The sequence below is a fragment of the Haplochromis burtoni genome, unplaced genomic scaffold, assembly GCF_018398535.1.
Source record: "Haplochromis burtoni strain Fernald_Lab_line unplaced genomic scaffold, NCSU_Asbu1 Contig_1, whole genome shotgun sequence".
Taxonomy (NCBI): domain Eukaryota; kingdom Metazoa; phylum Chordata; class Actinopteri; order Cichliformes; family Cichlidae; genus Haplochromis; species Haplochromis burtoni.
The window spans coordinates 6,897,295-6,918,720 of NW_024582362.1; the positions used below are offsets into that span (position 1 = coordinate 6,897,295).

The 21,426-nt window shown below is 38.8% G+C and overlaps 1 protein-coding gene across 3 annotated transcripts in view; it reads right to left on the reverse strand.

Moving 5' to 3' along the window:
* Nucleotides 1-21,426, reverse strand: part of ctnnd2a (catenin (cadherin-associated protein), delta 2a) — a 270,721-nt gene that overhangs the window by 136,497 nt on the left and 112,798 nt on the right. For all 3 annotated transcript variants that reach the window (XM_042214478.1, XM_042214497.1, XM_014339797.2), the window contains 5 exons: nt 11,917-11,951; nt 11,074-11,178; nt 7,323-7,495; nt 2,905-2,959; nt 2,094-2,298 (listed from right to left, as the gene is read on the reverse strand). In XM_042214478.1, coding sequence (XP_042070412.1) covers nt 2,094-2,298; nt 2,905-2,959; nt 7,323-7,495; nt 11,074-11,178; nt 11,917-11,951 — 573 coding nt within the window. The remainder of the gene's footprint in view (nt 1-2,093; nt 2,299-2,904; nt 2,960-7,322; nt 7,496-11,073; nt 11,179-11,916; nt 11,952-21,426) is intronic.

Here is a 21,426-nt window from a genome sequence, read left to right on the forward strand (position 1 = left end):
ACTCAAAAATCGGCTCAAAATGGGCCTAAAACCGCACAGTGTGAGCCCAGCATTAGAGCAGCAATGTTTGTTCCCCTCAGAGAAAGGGAAGAATGGGAAAAGGAAAACACCTGGCTGGAAAAAGTTAATATGGGCATGTGCAGTGAATATCAGCGCTATGTGGCCAGAAGTGTGATAATATAACTTATTTTGTGTAATAAACAACTGCAAGGATAGATGATTACAACAAATAGATGACTAATACATAAAAGTAATACATAGATGAATAATGATGATGAGTTATGATGCGTAATCATGGGAACAAGCGGGTTTACAAACGGGAGCAGCTGATTAGCATTAGAAAAGCTGAAATAATACCTCAACTGAAGCCAATTGTACTAAATGCACTAAATGTGCACTGTTACAAGAATATTTTTCTTTCTATTGTTTTCTATTATTTTAAGTTAAGCAGGACAGAGTTCTTTTAAAGAAAGATTTACTTATATTCTCAAAAGTTAAGCATGACAGGCTTCTGTTTAAGAAAGAGACCTGTTTTATTGTGTTAATGTTGTCATTTTGAGCTAAAAATAAATGGCTAAATGATCATTTGTTTCACATGTGTTCATATCACAAAGAATATGCATCTACTTAAATCAACTTCAAGTCAAATGGTTAAAAAAATAATTTCACACACAAAAAAAGAGCTAGAAAATTCACCACACTGGGAAGGGTGAAGACAACTGGGTCGCCCGGCCCTGGCCACGAGGTGTCCCTTATTTATTTTTCAGGGAGTTGGCAACCCTAGTGGGAACTAGTGTGTTAGCGCAGTTAGCTCATTAACGTGTTGGCCGTCCAGCCCCACGCAGGGGCGATCCGCGGTAGCTCTTAAGGAGATTTGCGTGTTGTGGCGTTAACGTCATTTCAACGAGATTAACGCTGACAGCACTAGTGGGAACACAACGAATATGAACTGCACATTTACTCCGACATCACCCTAGTGCAAAGACAAGTGGAAGCAGACAAAAACAACAAGCACGCATGCTACAAACTTTACCCGAGTCATTTAGACAGCCAGTTAGCACATGATTCTCCTTATGGGGACCTGATATGTTTAATGTGCTGCTGAGAATGTAGCCCAGGCCAGAAGAAGCCTAGCGCTCCGATTACCACGGGGACCACCGTTACCTTCACCCTCCACATCCTCTCGAGCTCTTCTCTGAGCCCTTGGTATTTCTCCAGCTTCTTGTGTTCCTTCTTCCTGATATTGCTGTCATTCGGAACCGCTACATCGATCACTACGGCCGTCTTCTTCTGTTTGTCTACCACCACTATGTCCGGTTGGTTAGCCACCACCATTTTGTCCCCATTGAGTTCCTGATGAAGGCTCTTAGGGTCCCATTGATCTTGTACAATTCTAGGCATTCCAGTATCCAGCTGTGGGGCATTGAGTCATAGGCCTTCTTGTAATCAATCCAGGCAGTGCACAGGTTGGTCAGTCTGGTCTTGCAGTCTCGGCTGACTGTTCTGTCTACCAGTAGCTGGTGTTTTGCGCCTCTGGTATTCTTGCCAATTCCTTTCTGTGTCCCGCTCATGTATTGACCCATGTGCCTGTTCATCTTAGCCGATATGATGCCTGACAGGAGCTTCCATGTAGTACTGAGGCAGGTTATTGGTCGGTAGTTGGAGGGGACCGGTCCCTTCTTGGGGTCCTTGGGGATCAGGACCGTCCGACCTTCGGTTAGCCATTCCGGGTGTCTCTCGTTAACTAGCAGCTGGTTCATTTGTGCTGCCAGAGCTCGTGGAGTGCAGTCAGCTTCTTTAGCCAGTAGGCGTGAACCATGTCGGGCCCTGGTGCTGTCCAACTGATTGCTCTTCATGTTTAAGAACAATCATTTGTCATGTGTCATGTACAGGATATGTTTTTATATGCTGGCATAAAGAAACTGACAATCAACTTGCAAGACTTAAGTTTAACTTTTATATTCTTTTCTGTTTTTTTATTCTATTGCAAACCATCATCATGTGTTTAGCTTATTCTCAAGCTATTTTTCAAGCCTTTTCATTATTCTAATACGGACTGTGTGTCAGTATTAGCAGCCGTATATGCTCTCTACCTGTATGATTTGGCCAATCGATTAGCAGGAGACTGTTTGGGAGAGGAGGAAGAAGAGGAAGGCAGACGCTGAGTGGTAGCGTATCCTTGTGCATCAGAGGCTGATCCCAGACGTTGAAGTTTACTGGGGGAACCGGACCCTGAGCCTCCCCCTCCTGACAGAGGGGAACCCTGGGCAGGTAAGGTGGCACTGGAGTAGTAGATACCTTGGAAAAAAGTGGAGGGAAAACACTTTAATGAACATGTAAATGTTACAGAATGACAGAGAAATGTGATCAGCCTGATAATAATGATGTGAAATAGATTTAAAGTGGGTTTTAAAAAGCTGGAGATTTTCTGTGGCTGATAACTTGGTAATATGCCAAAAAAAATTTATAATAGCAAAACACTGGCACAAAGGTCAAAATTTAGATTTTATTTTAAGTGCATCAGTGACACTTTACTTAAAAAAGCTGTTTGCATCTATAGTGTATAATGCTTAGAATTTTAGATTGGACACATTCACAGACATTTGCCTGGATATGAGCACACTAGGTATCATTATCAGTGAGTGATCAATTTTAACAATTAAAAAAAAAGACTAAGTGAGGATTGCATATAAACAACCCATAACTCTGACCCCAGATCAAGGATGCACTAATAATATAATAAAGCTATTCATACTGCACATTCTAAAAATATTCTCTTAGTATCATATTTTTGGTTTCTTGGTTCCTGGTCAATGTCTCCATATGTCATTTGACATATCAACTGTATGTCAGGCCTTGTCATATTATTACATGCAAAGAAATTGGAGATGTGATCAGGCTTACCTGACCCCGGCCCAGTTTGTGATTGTTGCTGCTGGGCTGCACGGCTTGATGTCACCTGAGGGGTTGTGAGGGGAGACAGAGCAACTGAAGATTAGCATGACAGGGAGGTGATTAGTTTGTGAGGGTAAACTTGAGAAGAGTTGAAGGGAGAGACGGAGTTAAGAAAATAAATGGGATGAAACGGAATAAAGAGTAGTGTTCATGAAAAAAAAACTTTTATGCACAATGAGATCAGTCGAGACTTTGAGGGTTTTTGAATGAACTTAGGGAGCGCTAGTAATGAAATCCCCACAGAACACAGAGGGATGACAAAAAAGACGCACAGAAGCCGACAACGAAGTCCTCTGAGCTCAGCTGACTGAAATCATTTCTTGTAAAGCCTTGTCGCACCATCTATTAAAGGTAGAAAAAGTTATGTAGTCAACTGTATAGTCATATTTTATTATCTACAATCCGTTATATTAAAATCCCGATGTTCACAAACAATTAACACAACTAAATCTATTATTATAAACTAGTTAATGTTTAACATCTATTTACAAGGCAATTTTTTAATGAGAACAGTGGACCTACAGCTTGGATGGCATTATGCAGTGAATTCCCAACAGATAAAGAAGGTATGTGAGTCAAAGACAGAATATGAAAAGCCTTTTTACTCCACAAAACAGGCTGGTATATCCATATATATTCCCCTTATTCTCCCGAGACTGTAAAGGGAGCATATGTCAGACCTTGCTGAGCCTTATATAGCCTTGTGTGTAAGTTTGAGCTGTAAAGGTGATTCAGATCCATTATTACTAGACTGACACGGCTTCAGATGTAGAAAGCCATATTATGCAATCATGCAGTTACTGAGTCACTTCGGAGGATTCTCAGTACTGTCTATACAGTAGTTTGGCTCAGACAATCTTAGTAACTGAGTAATATATAGATGCATATCTGAAAAGAGAGATACAAAATGTATATGAATATATATTTACATTTAAATGAAAATGCATTACTTGACATTAATGTATTCTGCTAGTCCTTAGAATATTTACTTTGTCTGTTATATTTTACTGAACAGCAAAAATAGACTAAAATGCATGCAGTTAACACATGTTACACATTATGAAGCGCCTTGAGGCGACTTATGTTGTGATTTGGCGCTATATAAATAAAATTGAATTGAATTGAATGTTCTGATCATTTGATAACCAGTAGCTCACAATAGCTGAACACACTCTGGAGCTGTGTTTGTATTGAGTTGTGCTGTTTGTATTTCCAGCTGCAAAATTGTGCAGAGAAACAAAACAAAACAAACAAAAAAAGCCCACTTGCTTCCTCAGCATATCTACCACAAATAAATGTAGCAGCATGCACCAGCATGCAATCTCCCTTTTGTTTCCAGTGGCTGTCTGGGTCTCTGGTTATTTTCCTGCTTTGTGATAAGGGCGTGTATCTATTGAGGACAATGCAAGGTTTGAAAAGGGGTTGTGAAATTTACAGTATAATTTGCTGGGGGGGATCTTAGAAAAAAAATACCTGATGCACAGTTTATGGAAGAAAACAGGCAGGAAAGCAAGCAGGTGACACACAAAGAGTGAAAGAACGTGTAATTGGTAAAATGAGGATTGCACTCTGCAGTAGTTTGTATCAACATGTGTCTTTCTACATATTACTGGATAAATATGGAATGCCATGGGGCTGGCAGGATGGAGCAGTTGTTCCTGCAGCTCCATCCTCTTCCTAAAAATAACATTTTTAGGAGTTGCAGATTTGCTATTTAAACTTAGTAGAAGAGTTGTGCACAGTTGTGCAAGTGGTCAAAATGGGTCTTCCAGTGATTCAAATGTAGAGTGCTGGAGCACTGGAACTCCGACAAGCTCACAGGACTTCACAGGGAGTCAACCTACAGCACCCAAATCCAAATCTGATATGAATTCTAATAGATGGGGCTGAAAAATTTCCCCCCATCTAATATATATTAACTCCTTTTAGAACACAGAATATTTGTTCTTCATCATGGAAATAATGTTTTTTTCTAAAGAAAACTTGATATTGTGGCAGGCAGGAAAGTAAGCAGGTGACACACAGAGTGAAAGAACATATAATTAACATTTGTAAATAACTTAACAAATGTCTCTAAAATTGAAGATTTCATGGTTTAAATAAATATATGAATCAAATGTTGTGTTTATTTGTAAATATTAAAGAATATTGAATTCTAACACTGTAGTTGATGTATGTGATCTAAATATTTTGTACCTCTAAAGCTTTCCAAGGATGAATTACTAAAAGTACTGTAGAGGTCCTTTGTGTTAGTTTAGCAGATTATGAAATCTTGAATGACTTAAAGCTTATGAGACGAAGGGAAGAGCTTCTGTTAATGGTGGCTAATAGACTGTGTTCAACACTACAGATGTGCTACAATGATCAAGACACAAAGTGAGGCCTAAAGAGTGTAGGAATGAGTAAATAAATCAATGGGTGAATAAATAATGAGTAAAAGATGAATTGTTGGCTGAGGTAACAAACAGATAGAAAGTCTGACGGAGAGCACTTTCTCGATCTCACTCCGTGTCATCTTGCAGTGCTGCTCTTTTTCTCCTCCAGTAAAACATTGGGATGTTTGAGGTGCCATGTATCCATGAATTATTAAAACCTGGCCTCTCAGGGTTATAAATATCCTACAAAAAGAGCAGCAACATGCTAGACCTTTTACTTTCTCTCCCTCCTTCAGATAGTCACCATGCATCCACGTAAAGGAATGCAGCCCCCGCGTGCACACACACATACCCAAGCGCACACGAATGGAAGAAGATCAACAAAAACATACATGTACTACCCATGCATGCAAGCTGCACCTGCCTATCTAGCAGCACTGGCATGCATAAAGCTATTCATGAGCAGCAAGCTCTGTTGACAGCACTAGCCCCATTACACTGACAAGCCAAAAACATCAGAGGGGAGGATACACACACAGAGAGATACACACTCGCTCACATGGACAGAGATGGTGAGCAGAGAGGACAGGGAAGGAAGATGAGAGGAGGGTAAAAGAGGACAAGGAACACTGTAGAAAGAGTAAACATTCCTTTTTCCTAATCTGTCCATCCATCTATATCCCAGCCTATCAGTGTTTCTCTCTGTCTTTTCCTCCTGTTTCTTATTTATTAAGGCAAGGCATCTAAGCTTTATCTGAAACTAGCTTTGGTGTGACTGCAGGGGATGTGAATAAATATATTTACAAAAAACACTTCCTACATCATTTTCTTTCAAAAGACACATGAACATAAAATAACAAACCACAGAAATGCATGTGCAAACTGACAGAGGAGAAAGCAGATACCAATTTACCTTTAGTACAAAATTCTGCCCAAAGACTCAGAAACATACCAAAAGCCATTCACGACAAAGTACGACTATTGTCAAATAATTATCTAGTTTAAAACAATTCATTTAAACTATTTGATCTCATTTTGTATTCATAATTATCTGTCATAAATGGAAGATTTATACCAGACGCTGGCTGCTTCACTGATTAAGCAGATCAGTGGGTTTCTGTTTCATACAACATGTGTGTGTGTGTTTGCAGTAATACTTAATACTGATATGTTAAGAATATGGAAATTCAAAATAATTGGCAGCTGCAGGCTAGAAAGTAATTTGATAGATTTTCTCTCTATCAGCACACTGCTGTGGTTAATGTCTTTGTATCCATGTAGCTTTATTTTAAGTCTTTATAAACAAGACACTTGCAGAGATTTCTCTGTGTGTATTTAATTGTACCCCAATTTGGGTCTGTGAGCATCTCATAACCTGTTTTCTTCTAAACAACTTGCCTATGTCTATCATCACCTTCACACTAGAGACAAAATGCAATGGGCAGCTTGAAAAGGCAGAACTGGACTAAAGCACTTCAGCGGGGCTAATGAAATAGGATTCTGTACAAATATGCACTTCTACCCTGATCAAATAGACTCAGTTATGGTGTCAAACAAATTCACATTTGCTAAGAGCACTGAGAGCCAGAGTTACATGTAGCTGGATAAGCGCTATGCAACACAGTGCCTAAAAAAAGCCAGTAGAGGAAAATGAAGGGCAATGTTCGCAGAGTCTCTGAAAGAAAAAATCAGAGCGACAAGAAATCCGAAGACCAGCATCTCTCAACACTATAAGTACTTACAAGTTTGCATAAGCAAATGGTTTTAATACAGCTTTACTAATAAACTGAGGAAAACGCACTTCAAATTAGTCACCGTCCGAGCCAAAATCCATACTAAAATGTTGTGACCACCAGCCTCCTAGACAAATGGAAAGTTTCTCACAACACACATTGTGGTTTGCACAGATAGCCAGTGACAGAATTGCTCTCGGTTTTGTTCTCATCAACACTTATACGCTCAATATTCTCTTTGTTCGGAAGTATTTCCCACCTGGTTGTAGCTGTGCACAGCTCCTCCAACTTGCCCGCTGCGCTGAGGAGTTGCTGCAGAGATGCTGTCGCTTAGGGCGAGGGTCTGGTTGCTATGGTAGCTGGCAGAGTACTGGAGCGAAGCCTCCGGGGTGGAGTTGAGCTGCAAGGAACTCTGGGAAAGAAGAGCCGGTCCTACCAATTGAGACAGAGGTGGCGTATGGTTGTATAGAAAGGGGGTTGAGTTTGTGACAGAGCAAGTGAGAGCGTGAGAGAGACAGATTAAGAGTGAGAAAGAGAGGGGGTGTGAAATAGGGAAAAGAGAGAGAGAGAGAGCAAGCAGCAATTTAGAGCAGATAGTGCAGCAGTGCAGCACTCCGTGAGTTGGAGATAGCATACATAATTTATTAGCAAAGGAAGACCGAAACAGAGGAACAGAAAGAACTGGAGGAGAAGGAGGAGGAGCAGGGAGATAGAGAGGATGAGAAGAGGAGGAGGAGGGCTGAAAAGAAAAAAGTTGTAATAGACGGAACACCTTGTTGGCTTAAAAAAAACTTTACTCAAGGCGGACCATGATGGTCTGGTCTGGAATTAATTAGAAACATTATTTTATTTTTCCAGTAGTTAACTGAGCTTTGAAAAACAATGAAATTTGGCTTCAAACACCTAAAATGCCAAACCGTCTTCCAAAGGGTTAGAACAAAAGACTATGTCGACCACAATGACTTTTGTTACACGCACACAAATTCACCGTCTGCTTCAGAGCATCACTACTTCAACCACCTGATGAAGTCGCTGCTGTGTCATCAGATAATAATCCCTTCTCTTTGATTCCGATGCTGTGCACATAAAGCTGATATTGATCCAAGCTAAGAACATCATAAGACAGTTTTTTAGATGGACTATCTTCTTAAATGTCTATGAAATGATGTGGTGAACCAAAAGCAGTGGTTACAAGCCACAAGCCAGTCGGCGGTGAGTGCGTAGTAATGTAGGTTTTCCATATATGTGTTTACGTGTGCTCTATTAAGAAGTAATTAGTTTCCTCACATTTTCATGATATGGCAAATAAATAATTCATAACATGTATGTTGCCACTGTAGGTTAGAGATGCCAGACATTGCTTAGTTGCTGCTTAGTTGATCTGCATCTGTGCCCGAGCTAGTAGAGGTAATATTTAACAAATTTTTTAATGCAAATAAATATCCAGTATGCACACTAATACTGTATCTTAGTGTATATAAACATATCCAATCTTTTTTTTTTTTTTTTAAAAACAGCCCCATTGAACCAGCATATACAAATCATCCCATCAAAATATAGAAGTAAGTAAAGATTCTGATGAACAGGGTTAAAGAATGTGGGGATTTCTTTCTGTTTCTCTCTCCCAATTTCAAAAGTTGAACCATCATGGATATGTCCTAATAAAGCCTACAATAAGTGTTTTCCCCTGAGCTTACTGACTCGTTAGTTTCTTTTCTCACTTTAAAGAACAATGGCCCGTTATTATTCTTCTCCTATATCTATTTGCTTGCTCACTCCATCTCTCTTGCTCGCTCTCTTCTCCCTGAATCCTTCCCTCCCTGTGAGCCTCTGTGCTGTGAACCAAGATCAACTCCTCTGCTTCTCGCCTTCACAAAAGACTTGCCTTTTCTCATCTTGATTCATCCCTCGCTTTTTATGAATTATTAAACAGCACTTTGTGTTACGCAGTTTGAGTGGGAGCTCCCAAACTCATCATGCCTCAGCCTTGGTGTTTGTTACATCGTGTGTGTTACGTGACAAAAAAATGCATATGGTTGTTTCTATGTTCAAACATGTGTTGCGAAATTTGTTTTTGCTGGATGGTCAGAAAATAGCAAAGTTGACTGATTATGAAGTAGCTAATAAGGGTTTATTAAGGGCGTGGTATGCTTGCACACATGTGACATTAAATGTGCAAATGCCTAATACGAGTGAGTGTATAGTAGCACATGCATGTGTGAGTAACAGTGGGTAAAATGAAAAACACTGGTTGTAGGGTTCTAAATTCTTTTGTGTCAGTATTGACTCTCGTCTCTGTTTTGATATGGAAATGTAAGTTCGACTCTTCTGATATAAATATTTCAAAAGCTCAGTCAAATTATGAGCATCGTATTCTTACTGCAGTCTATGAAATACTCACTCATACACACCTGACATACACACAAAAGGGTCATTAAAGATTTTAGGAATGCTGGATTTGAAATCGCAATAAAAACCTGAACATTACTTTTTTTAAAAAAAAGAATTAGTGCGTCTGTGTACAGTTACTTATGAGTTGTGTTGCTCTGTGCTGACACTTATGTTCACCGACAAAAAGCCTGTTTAGTAGAACCTTCTGGTGAAGACAGCGACATTTCACTACAGTATGTATTTACTGCTTAGCTATTTGCAGCACTCTTTTTTGGGAAAGAATCACACACACCTATTGAAAGATATCCACAGTCACGTTGTTAAGCTTGTGGTAGAAGCCCATTTGCAAAATGGGAAAAACAGCTGGGTGTGGGACACCCATAACAAGAGTGCTCACAATGAGAGAGCCATCTATTTGGACAGGGACTTGGGCGGTACAAAAACAGTAAGGATCTAATGATCTGGCACGTCTTGTAGCTGTTCGGCATATGCTTAAACAGATAATCCATATCATATTAAAGCAAACCAGCAATTATAGTAAATATACCAAAAATAGCTTATCATGTCCAACTTTTGGTCAGACATGCCTCTTTGTGTGGATGCGTGTGTGTGTGCAAAACATTACATCGTTGTTCCACACTACCTAGCCCACTCTATCAGTCCCAGAAACCACATGCATTGCAAGATGTAACATGTAAGCTGACACACAGAAATTCACTGTGTATCACCCCTCACAGTGTGAGTTCTAAAATGCCATCCATTACTACAATATCAACTATCAAAAAGGTCAGCAGGCAATAAGTGAAATGGGAATGCAGTGTTCCAAAACCAATGACCTGCAAAGAAAATGCCAAGCACATTTAGCATGACCTTATACACGGGCTGCCTCTCAATCATTGTTGGAATTTCTTTATCAGAATCCAAGGTCCACAGGCATTTGGGACAGTTCCTTGTAAAGATTAAGAGAGCAATATGCTGCGTGTGTTCCTTAAATTGACTTAAAACGATTTGCTTTAGAGCAAATAATCAATGAGGATCTCAAAATCTGGAATAAAGCTCAAGCTGTTTGCTGTGAGCACAGGTCAGAGATGTAATCATAGCAAAAATTAAATCTTAACAATAGGATTTGTGGCAATTATTCCACTTATCCAATGGGTGAGGGATAATTTTCCTCCTTTAATAAACAACAGTTAACAAGCATTGGCTACCATTATGCTCACATATTTAAACTAACTACTGCTGCACTCTGTGAAGACTATCGCCACTTTTTAAGCACTGTACAAACCAATTAAATGTGTTGTTTGGAAACAGTAACATGAATTTTGGTTTTGTGGCTTGAAGTGCCTGTTCAAATTTTTAAAAATAAATATGTGTGTAATATGTGGGTAATATGAAAAATTGAACCTGAAATGATATTTTTTTATGCATTTTTATACTCTTAGACTGAAATATTTTGTTTGAGTGGCATTTCTGCTAGAGTTGACTCTTGACTATAGCATAAAATAGACTAAAATAAGTATAATTTAAACAGACACCAAATATTTGAAACTATTTCCCCCTCACACACACGCACACACATGCACACATACACACACGATAATAGTGGCAAGTATACTTACGTTCTCCACTGTCTAGTATTCCTGATTCCTGAAGGGAGCGAATGCAGGAATCCACCAACTCCAGACCTGTTGTCAACTCATCCTCAATATCTTTCTGTCCATCAGCTGTGGGAGAGAAAAATGATGAGGAGCACATACAGGCGCAAAGACTGTGAGAAAGAGAGAGGTACGGGAAAGAGAGTATGAGGCAGAGAGATGAGATCTTTCTGGGCAGTAACCCCAATCCTTTCCTCTCACAGTGTGTAAAGCCTTACGCATTGTGACTTGGTTATGAGCCGTGGGACATTTTGATTATATGCTGGTAAAGGGCCCTGATAAGTCTGCCCTGGGAGCTGCCTAGCTGGAAATGAAGTTGCTGTTATAAAAGTGAATTTGATGCACTGGTAAGTATGTGTAAGTGCATTTGGGAATATGTATGTTGTGTGTAGTGAAAATGTTTGATTTTATTTATTTATGTTTTTTAAACATATGGGGTAACACTGTTCTCCCGGGCTAGCTGTGGGTTAAAAAGGTGATACATGTTTGCAGGTGTGACTTCACAGATCGTCCGGATCCTGCAATAATCTATTTAGCTATCACAACTACCAAATCTCAATGATTTTGACTATGGCATGCATGATTCCTCTAAAAACTAACACACAACAAGTTTCATGCATGTCTGAGACGTTAAAGTCAAAGTCACATTTAAATATAGAGCACGTTTAAAACAGCAACTGCTGACCAAAGTGCTGTACATTTAAAATAATCAAAAGAGATTAAAACAGTAAATGAGGGTGACATAATTTAAGAAAAGAAGCATAAAATGAGAAGAAATAAGGAAAAAATAACGTAATAATGAATTACCTTGAGAGTTCCAGCGAAATTGCTCATCCGAAGAACTGCAAGAGAAAGGATGTGGTTACCACGACGAATAAAAAGTAAAGTTTTAGTTAAGAGTAGATTCTTAAATGGCTTTTTCAATAAATCCTCCATATCACTGTGATGAGTGATGACAAGAAAAAAAAACCATGAGATGAGAAGCGCCACAGGTCACTTTAGCTCAACCTTAGACTCACCGTTCATTTGCACTGAACAGAGAATCTCTTTATTAAAGATGTGTCCCATTGTCCTACCCTCTTAGTGTATTTAGTCTGCGTTCCTATGTTTTACCTCTCTTAAGCCAAAATGATACCAGTGTCAGTTCTGTTTCTGTTCCTTTTGAGAAGAAGCTCACGTTTTACCAACTTTTAAAAATGCAACACATAGAGGGAGGAAATTAGAACAGAAAGAGTTTTGGTGGACAAAGTTTATGGGCTGAGAAGCGAATCATCATCTTTTTCTCTTTTTTTTGGTAAATTTTGGTAGGAGAACAAAAAAAAAACTCTAGACAGCTTGTGTGTTGATGTCAAATTGTCTTTGTTTCTTCTTTTATTTTTCATCATAGCCTTGTTTGTCTGGAACCTAGCATTTGCTATTTCTTGTTGGATTTATTTGTGTGTTATGGTTTGATCTCATGTGTACTGAAGCTTTTACTGAAATAATCTACTTTTTAAAACTTATCCTTAAGTCACACTTTGAGTTCTGTATTGATTGGTTCACTCTTTATTTCCAGATGGTGTTTTAGGTAGACATACAATGAAATAATAATTGTTGCTATATTTAATTTCAGTTTTTGTGTTTGCTTGTGAAGGCAGAGGGCCACCTCCCCCTGCCTCTACTCACTGTTATTGCTTGCTCAAAGGAAATTGTTGGATTTATATTGGAAGGTATTGCGATGTGAAGTGCTGTGAGATGACAGTTGTTGTGAATTGATTGATAAAAACCTAAAATAAAGTTCATGTACACACAAACACACCCACACACAAACATTTGCACATGTACAAACTACAGGCAAGACTTTTTTTCTATACTCCTGATGAATGTCAATGGATGGCTGATTAATGGGAGGCTGAACAGAGGTAAAAACAGAACAGAAGAGCAAAAAAGAAACTTAGAGACGAGTATTGAGCCACCTTCTTTGTGATCAATACAGAATCAGACAGACTAGCTGATAGCTATAGACGCTTCCATCTAACTTCATCTACACGATTAGGCTGGTTTTCGGGGCTTGCTGTCTTCTATTTGTACTATTTCATATTCCACGGTGATGAGTTTGTATGCACAAAAGAACAAGAATGGATAAGTGGCAGATTTTAATGGTTATCCACAAACTGTTATTGTCCTAAATAGCAAAGACTCATTGTAATTCTGTAGTTAAAGCAATTTGAAGCACAGCAGCCTATATCCCTGTACTCTAATACATACAATGTGAAAATATAATGGAGCAATACTGGAACACTTCAGAGAATTTGGAGGGGCCTGGGATTCAACAGCCAACCAGAAACTCCATCTTTAATACAAACATACAGGTAGGCATCTTAAATAAAGGTTCGTGAAGAAGAGAAATGTAAACATGTGCTACTTTGTTACTTTTTGAAACCAGCTGGACTTTTAAATACAATCTGGCCAGCTGCTACCCCAGCAGCACCTCAGGAAGGGATGCTGGCAAGACAGCTGGTTCTCAAGCGTGGCGACCATTCAAAAGGTCAGTTTTGGCTTGGACTCAACGGCTGGATGCTTCAGTAGACATTATGACCTACTGTCCTCTCAATTCTGGTGTAAATCTTTGAGTTAGACTCTAAAAAGTTTACTTTTATTTCAGTAATATTTGGAAACAAAATGCTGCAATCAAAGCAACATGCTTTGCAGAAGTAGGTCATAGAAGGGCGTGCACACTGAAAGGTCAGTGGCCATACTGATATTTATGTTCCCCTTGTGATAATAAAAAAATGTGTGATGAAATTCAGAAGTTCACTTAACTTACTGCTCAATAATTCTCCAGCTAACATTTACTTTGAGTTATTTAAGTAAGGTGAAAAAAAGACTTCAGGTCATAGGATTAAATACCTGAGTCAGAAGCAGAGATCATAAAAGTCAAATTATACACGAACGACCGTGCATTTAAAGATTTAAGAATGATTGCATTTTAAAAGAAAATGTAAATCTTATTAATACATTCTATTGAGTTCTATTGTGCTTAGAGCGCTGTGCTTTCATGTGCATCAGTAACATATAACAGAGTAACCACAGCAACACTCAGTTCTCCAGTGGAGTCGGTTGCAGAGAAAGAAAGCAATAGAAAAAGAAAACTAGGCATACGACAGTCAGAGAGACCAGGGAGAGAGATGTATTAAGCATAGCATTATTCCACAACATTGCACCCCCTTGCCTGACATGCCACAACACAACGCCCAGCGATTCACTACGCCACTCTCAGCAGCCACACAGCTTAAATCAACACACAGCATCCTCTGCCCTTCCCAGTGAACTCCAAAGCATGCATGCATGTCACAAGTGCGGTAACTGAAAAGTGCCGTTTTCACCTAGTGTCAAGATATATGCATCTATGCACCCTACACTATTGTGTGAAATTGAAATATTGAAACTCAAACAACATCTCTGTTGGCAAATCAAAGTTCAAAATCTGAGTATAATCTACTTAATATTGTTCTTTCAAGTGTCCTTTGGAAAGACTGAGGACGATTTGTAAAAAGTGAGATACAAATCTACACTAACAAAAACACGCTATGCATGTTGTAAATGTGTTATGGGACAGGAATCCCACAAACATAATCCCTGATGATGTCTCTAGTCCACGGCTTACATTACTGAACAGCAGCATTACTCTGAAAGAGTTACACTGCCACACAACGTTCTTCACAAATCTTCCAGCTGCCTCCCTTCACAGATAGTAGCACTTAAGAACACTTGTCCATCGTGATAAGGCTGTCAGTGATGATGTATGTATGCATCCTCAGCAAACGCGTTTCTGCATTCACATATTTAACCCCCTAACGCCAAGTTTGTCATATTTGATACATACAGTTTTTGTGTGTTTTTGAGAATTACATGATCAGTGTGATTTTTTTCCACCTGAAAAACCTAAATGAATTGCGCAATATATTATTAAGCAATTAAAAAACCCACATGTAGCAATGATCTACAGCTAAAGCATGCCCCTGTTTAAAATTTTAACACATACACAGTTATTTACATGCATAAACACCAACACACTGATAAAAACAACACCTATACATACACAAGGTGTCAAACTCATACCATCTAGCTTTAGTTGGTATTTAGCTAGAAATGGTGAATGCTGCTAATAATTACTTTCATGTTATGATGGAATAAATGGCAGGGTTGACAAGCTATTTCATTACTGCCAGAGCAGCATCTAATGGACTGTAATGTCCTACCTGATCTTTTCTTGTGCCACAGCAGGATGTAAGCCTAAACACACCCTGCCTTTTTGGAAAATACTGTTTTTACAGGCATAAATCCATATCTCATTATTTTTTGCTTTTCTTAGGGACCCAGGGTGGCCAATTAATGGCTATTTCTAATTATTTCATTTCAAGGACTTGTGAAAAAAAATTGTGGTCTTTTTAGTACAAAGTGGTACTTGGCCTACAACAGCATGCACAGTTGCCCGAAAAATAATTTTACTTTTAAAACTTTATCATAAATAATAAAATTTAAAAAGCTGATTCAGTTTGAGAGTTTTCACTGTGATCGTCTAATATTATCACAAGAACATCCTATACCTTAACGTTGGACAGACTGTCAAGGACTGAGAATAATTAAGAAGTCAGAGAAGAACGGACTGATGAATAACAATGAGTCTTTATGACCTGACCTCCATGAAGATATGCAATGAGGTCAGGAGTCAAGGTCAGCTATAGCATGGCTGGAAACTCTGAGGGAATCATCATGCACAAAGTTAGTTGAGGAAGAATAGTGCATAAATTTAGTTTTTTTTATTTTTAATCACTTTGTTTTTGAATATTTTTTAAATGTTTCTCACTGAGTGGTGTTTATCAGAGCTGAAATAAATCTGAATGCAGACTCATTCAAGCAAAACAAGGGAGATGATGGTCAATGGAAAACAGCCAAGTCTCGTTAATTTCCTTTTTCTCCCATTATGCTCAAATTCTGATAACAAGCTTGAAATGAGGTTCAGTTATTGGATTTTCCCATAAAACATGTACAGTATATAAGCAGTTATGTATATGAACAAAAACAAAACCTGACATGAGCTAAGCTTGAACGTCTATCTGCCTTTATTTCGAGATTTCGAGATGGATGCTGATTACTGGGTAACAACGTTTTGATTTACAGGACAAAATTAGTAATGCAATTTACTGGTATCTTGCACATATATATGTATGTGTTAAAGGCACTCTAAATTCCACATGCTCAATCAATGAGAGCAAAATTTTTATTTTGAGAGACAGCTCAAGGACATTCTAATCGTTTGGATGCGGGGCTATTTGGGAACTGCATGTCATTTAAATAATTTGTCAACTTTCAGCATTTTTATTTTCGGAGATTTTTGTTGAAAATCAGTGATTGCTACATCAAGCCTGAAAGAAATGTAACACTAATGCTTATAAACAATCACTGCACACTGCACTTCACTTAAAATCAATCCTTTGATTTTTCTGAAAATCGACAGTGCTCCTTATAATCCCGTGTGCCTTATGTATGAATTCTGGTTGTGTTTACTGACCTCGAAACGATTTTATGTCGTACACGGCGCTGGAAAATCTGTCAAATGTTTTAGTACGACTTTGCTAAGCTACGAAGCCGCACCGCTTGATGGATTGTCGGAGCATTACGGCTAGCATAGCCTCGCAGAGTGATACGTACTGTGCTTCAACATAATATTACCGTATTGTGTGTGTATAACCTCTTTTTAAGTTTTGTGGATATTATACATGGCTATGCTGAGGATATGTCGGCCACCAGAAATGCCTTTTGGTTAAACTGTTAGCAAGGAATTTGCACTGCTACATTTTTTTTTATAACTTTAATGCACATAAAAAACAGCTGCTTGTTTAAGTGAAAATACATTGATGTTTTTTTTTGCACTAATAAAGTTGTGGAGTTGTAAAGTATTTTGTCTAGTGTCAATTATGTCGTCAGCACGGTGGCACGGTGGTTAGCACTGTTGCCTCACAGCAAGAAGGTCCTGAGTTCAATTCCACCATCAGGCCGGGGTCTTTCTGTGTGGAGTTTGCATGTTCTCCCCGTGTTTGCGTGGGTTCTCTCCGGGTACTCCGGCTTCCTCCCACCGTCCAAAGACATGCACTTAGTGGGGATAGGTTAATTGGATAATCCAAATTGCCACTAGGTGTGAATGTGCGAGGGAATGGTTGTCTGTCCCTGTGTGTTGGCCCTGCGACAGACTGGCGACCTGTCCAGGGTGTACCCCGCCTTTCGCCCTATGGCAGCTGGGATAGGCTCCAGCGCCCCCCGCGACCCTGAAAAGGATAAGCGGACGCGGATGGATGGATGGATGCATATCGCCCTGCCCTCTATATATATATATATATATATACTGTACTATAGCACTAAGTATGCAGAATCAATGGCTACTAAAGGAAGGAGGTGGGAAGAAACAAAATACAAATATTTTTCACCGTGCTACTTGAGTATTTATTATTTTGATGTTTTACTTTTACTCCCTACATTTTAACCCAAATGTCTTCACTTTGTGCTCTTGACACTTTCAAAACAGGCCCATTACTTAAGGATTAACACATTTGAGGGACGTTTTTATTTTCCAGCACTAAACGCCTTCAAACATCAAACCAATCTGAGCCTAAATGGAGGGAACAATAGCACATAACACACTACTAAACAGATACGGCAATCCTATTGGTCTATCCATCACCTGGGTTTATCACATACAAAGTGATGATAGCGGCAAATATATGTAATTTATGCACCAGTTATACACTATATTCAGGAGATAAAGTGGGCCGGAACGATCTGAAGCTGCATTTGTGTTGCAGATGTCCGTAAGTCATGATTTCAGTACTTCAGCTTCTTGCTAAGAGAAGCAAGCATGAAAGGAAAAATGTTTTTTTAGTGGTAGGTAATTTCAAATGCAACATTTCTAACAGTTCAACAAATATTGTGAAACACGCAGTTTGTCAGTGTGTCTGCTAGCTGAAGGTACTGCCTTATTTCCCAGGGAAAGAAAATTGGAGGTGAAGGGGAGAAAGGCGAGAAAGACGCAACGTTATATTTAAAGGTAAAGACAGTTTAGTGATATTTCATAAACTGGAAATTTAAAGTTATTTTTAAATGAGACACCAGCTCTGCATATAATGCAAAGTTATGTTTTTTCATAGTCTGATTTGTCATGCAAAACAAACTGAGGTATAGTAAAATCAAAGGTTGAATGAAAATATTGAATGACATGAATGTTGAATGATAAAGTGGTGAGCTGGCCATACTTGGACTGTTGCACGGAGGCTGGGATGTTAATGGTCAGAGGTAGGTTACATTGGGTATAGCAGAGATTAATTTAAATTTAAGCTGATGATGCTCAGATTCATTCACTGAATTCCACCTTTATACCAGCTTTATACAGTCTAGTATAAAAACACCTTACTGTCTGTGTAGGGGATGGAAATCAGCCAAAACAGTTCATGAAACATCTGCTTACTTTTTGTTGAATTCAGTTGTGTAAATCCACGGAGAAATAATAAACCTGAGAGCAGCAGCCTGTACACAATGAAAATCTACTGGAGCCCACAATAGAAGTTATTGTGAGACTCTTTTCCACATGCTGAGTGACAACAAGAGATCTAACAGTTTAGGTATGGAAGCAACGAAAAAAAGTTTGGATTTCAATGTTTTAACGTTGAAAATAACATTAGTTTCACTGTTATGATACTAATGTAGGATCAAGTACTTCTTCCTACTCTTTTTTTAAGCATAGCATTTGAGTAGTTATATACAGACTACTAAAATGTGGGCTAATGTCAACTTTTACTCATTTTAATATTAATGTATAAACGTCCTTTCAATTTATTCATGTACATGAAACTGAAAGAGTTCAGAGGCACCTTTTGAAATCAGCTTCTCATCTAATTTGCACTTGCTTAGCAGAATCCTTATTTGTGAAATATTTCCCGTAGGTTTCAGCCAACTGTTCACAAGCAACCAACAAAAAACTGTGTCAAACAGTCACACCTCAGGGCAGTTCGATTACATGTAGGCAATGCATAGGCTTCCACCCACAGACCACACTGCTTACAGTTTGAACAACTTCAAATCTAGACTTAAATCTCAAGATTAATCCCTGACTTACTGGCTAGTGCAAAACCAGAACCCTACATATGGTGTGATAGTTTCACAGGATCGCTGATTCTGCTCACTTTAAGTGTGGAACTTGCTTGGAAACCATTTTATTGTGTCTCTAGATCTATTTCTTACATAGATATCATTGCTATCCAGAGGTGGTTGTCATAACAACATTGTTGTACATCATCATCAGCATGACTATGTGACACCATAAGTGTAATCTGTCAGTCAAGGCAGACGAGTGGGCTTTCATGCTCAGCACTGGATGTGGGGATGAGGAGTCTGTTTGGAGAGATGGTGTGTGTGTGTGTGTGTGTGTGTGTGTGTGTGTGTGTGTGTGTGTGTGTGTGTGTGTGTGTGTGTGTGTGTGTGTGTGTGTGTGTCAGAAAGGTGAACATATTTTAAAAAGCCTTTGTGCTGGAGTGGGTGAAATAACATTGTGCAGCAAATAAAATCAACATAAACCTGCACCATATGCAAAACTCTTATACAAAAACATGTCAAAACACTCAAGCTGAAAAGCAGAATAGGTTTTTGTTTATATGGATGCATATATGGCTTGTCTATTTTCACTATATGCAGGTATCTATACTGTATGCGTGTTTCTGTGCGCGCATGAAAGTACACGTGAAAGTTCTCTGATACTCTATTCAGAAAGCAGTCTATTGTGCTCACAACAAAGCTGAAGACAAACTTTTGTGGCTATGACAGCTGAATGACAGTTCAACAGAGGGGCTGGAAGAGAATTGTCTAGTCAAAGTGTTCTGAAATAACTTTTAATGCCTGACTACTGACAGCTGCAACAAAACCCCTATTCCTACCAAAAAACAAAGAAAACAATGCACGATGGAATTGACAACTCCAATAAAGGTTTTTCAACTCTCTGCAGCTTTCTCCTCTCCCACTCACCCACTTTCCAGTCCTACACATTCACATGCGGATATCTAGCCTACAAGCATGCAAGTCTATGTATCTCAGTGTACTGCATCAGTATTTCACGCTTATGTGTTGTCGATGTTCAGTGGTTGTGTTTAAAAAAAGCCAATTCCTCCACATTGTGCAATCATAATTCATAACACCCACCTCAAATATATACGTGTCTCACATGTGTATTTGAGCATCTGTATGCATGTATAGCCACATTTGTGTGCATAAGCATCTGCACATAGACAAAATGTGACTTTCCACTATGAGCAACACCTGCTGGTTACACTATTTCAATTCAGGAACATCTGCTGTGTGAGTCTAAATCACCAAGCTATTATAGTTATTATGATAGGTGGACTATCACCATTTTGCACCGGTACAGATAATGACAGAATACCTCTATGCATAATTCACCGGGGATGGGTGGCCTGACATTGGGTGTGCCCTGTATTATTGCGCTCCACACAGACAGGAGCTGTCTAATATTTATATTCATCTAACAAGGCTCACTGCAGCAAGACTGTTATGACTTGTTATTGAAGAAGAGGTTAAGAGCTCAACTTCAGACAATATGGAGCAAATTTTGGTTGGCAGTAAATTTAAAAAGAAAGAAAGTTATGGTATTAATGCATGTCATGTTATCACAGTCAAAAAAATTTAGATCTAATGCATGTTTTTTTTTTTTAAAGAACACTTACTTTAAAATTTCAGTATAAGAAAATACCTTATCTCGGAGTAGGTTTGTGGTATTTGCACAAACTACTTTTTATGCCGTGTTTGCAGTCTACTCTGTAGACCATATGGAGCCCCAAGAGACATATGAGAGAAAACTATACATATGCATGCGTACAGCAGACAGTTAAAAATTAAGTATAAAACATAAACTGCACAAAGTACAGCACCAGTTTATGAGCTGGAGAAACATCGACCATATCTGAGATAAACTAGTGATTTTCTGAATGCACTAACCAGTCGAAACATGTGGGGAAAAAATCAGTTAACCCAGAGATATTTAAAAGAGAGACATAACACTAGTTGAGAAACCTTGAGAGAACATGACAGCAAAAATGAAATGCTTGTGTCATCAATCAGCAGTGAACCCAGGAAGGATGCAAGCCAATAATGTTGTTGCACCCAAAAGATCACTGGCTGCCCTCTCCCCACACTGGAAGTTCTACACAACGTCCACTGTTTTAAAAAGGCCCAAAACATCATAAAAGACACCTCACATCCTGGCCACTCCCTGTT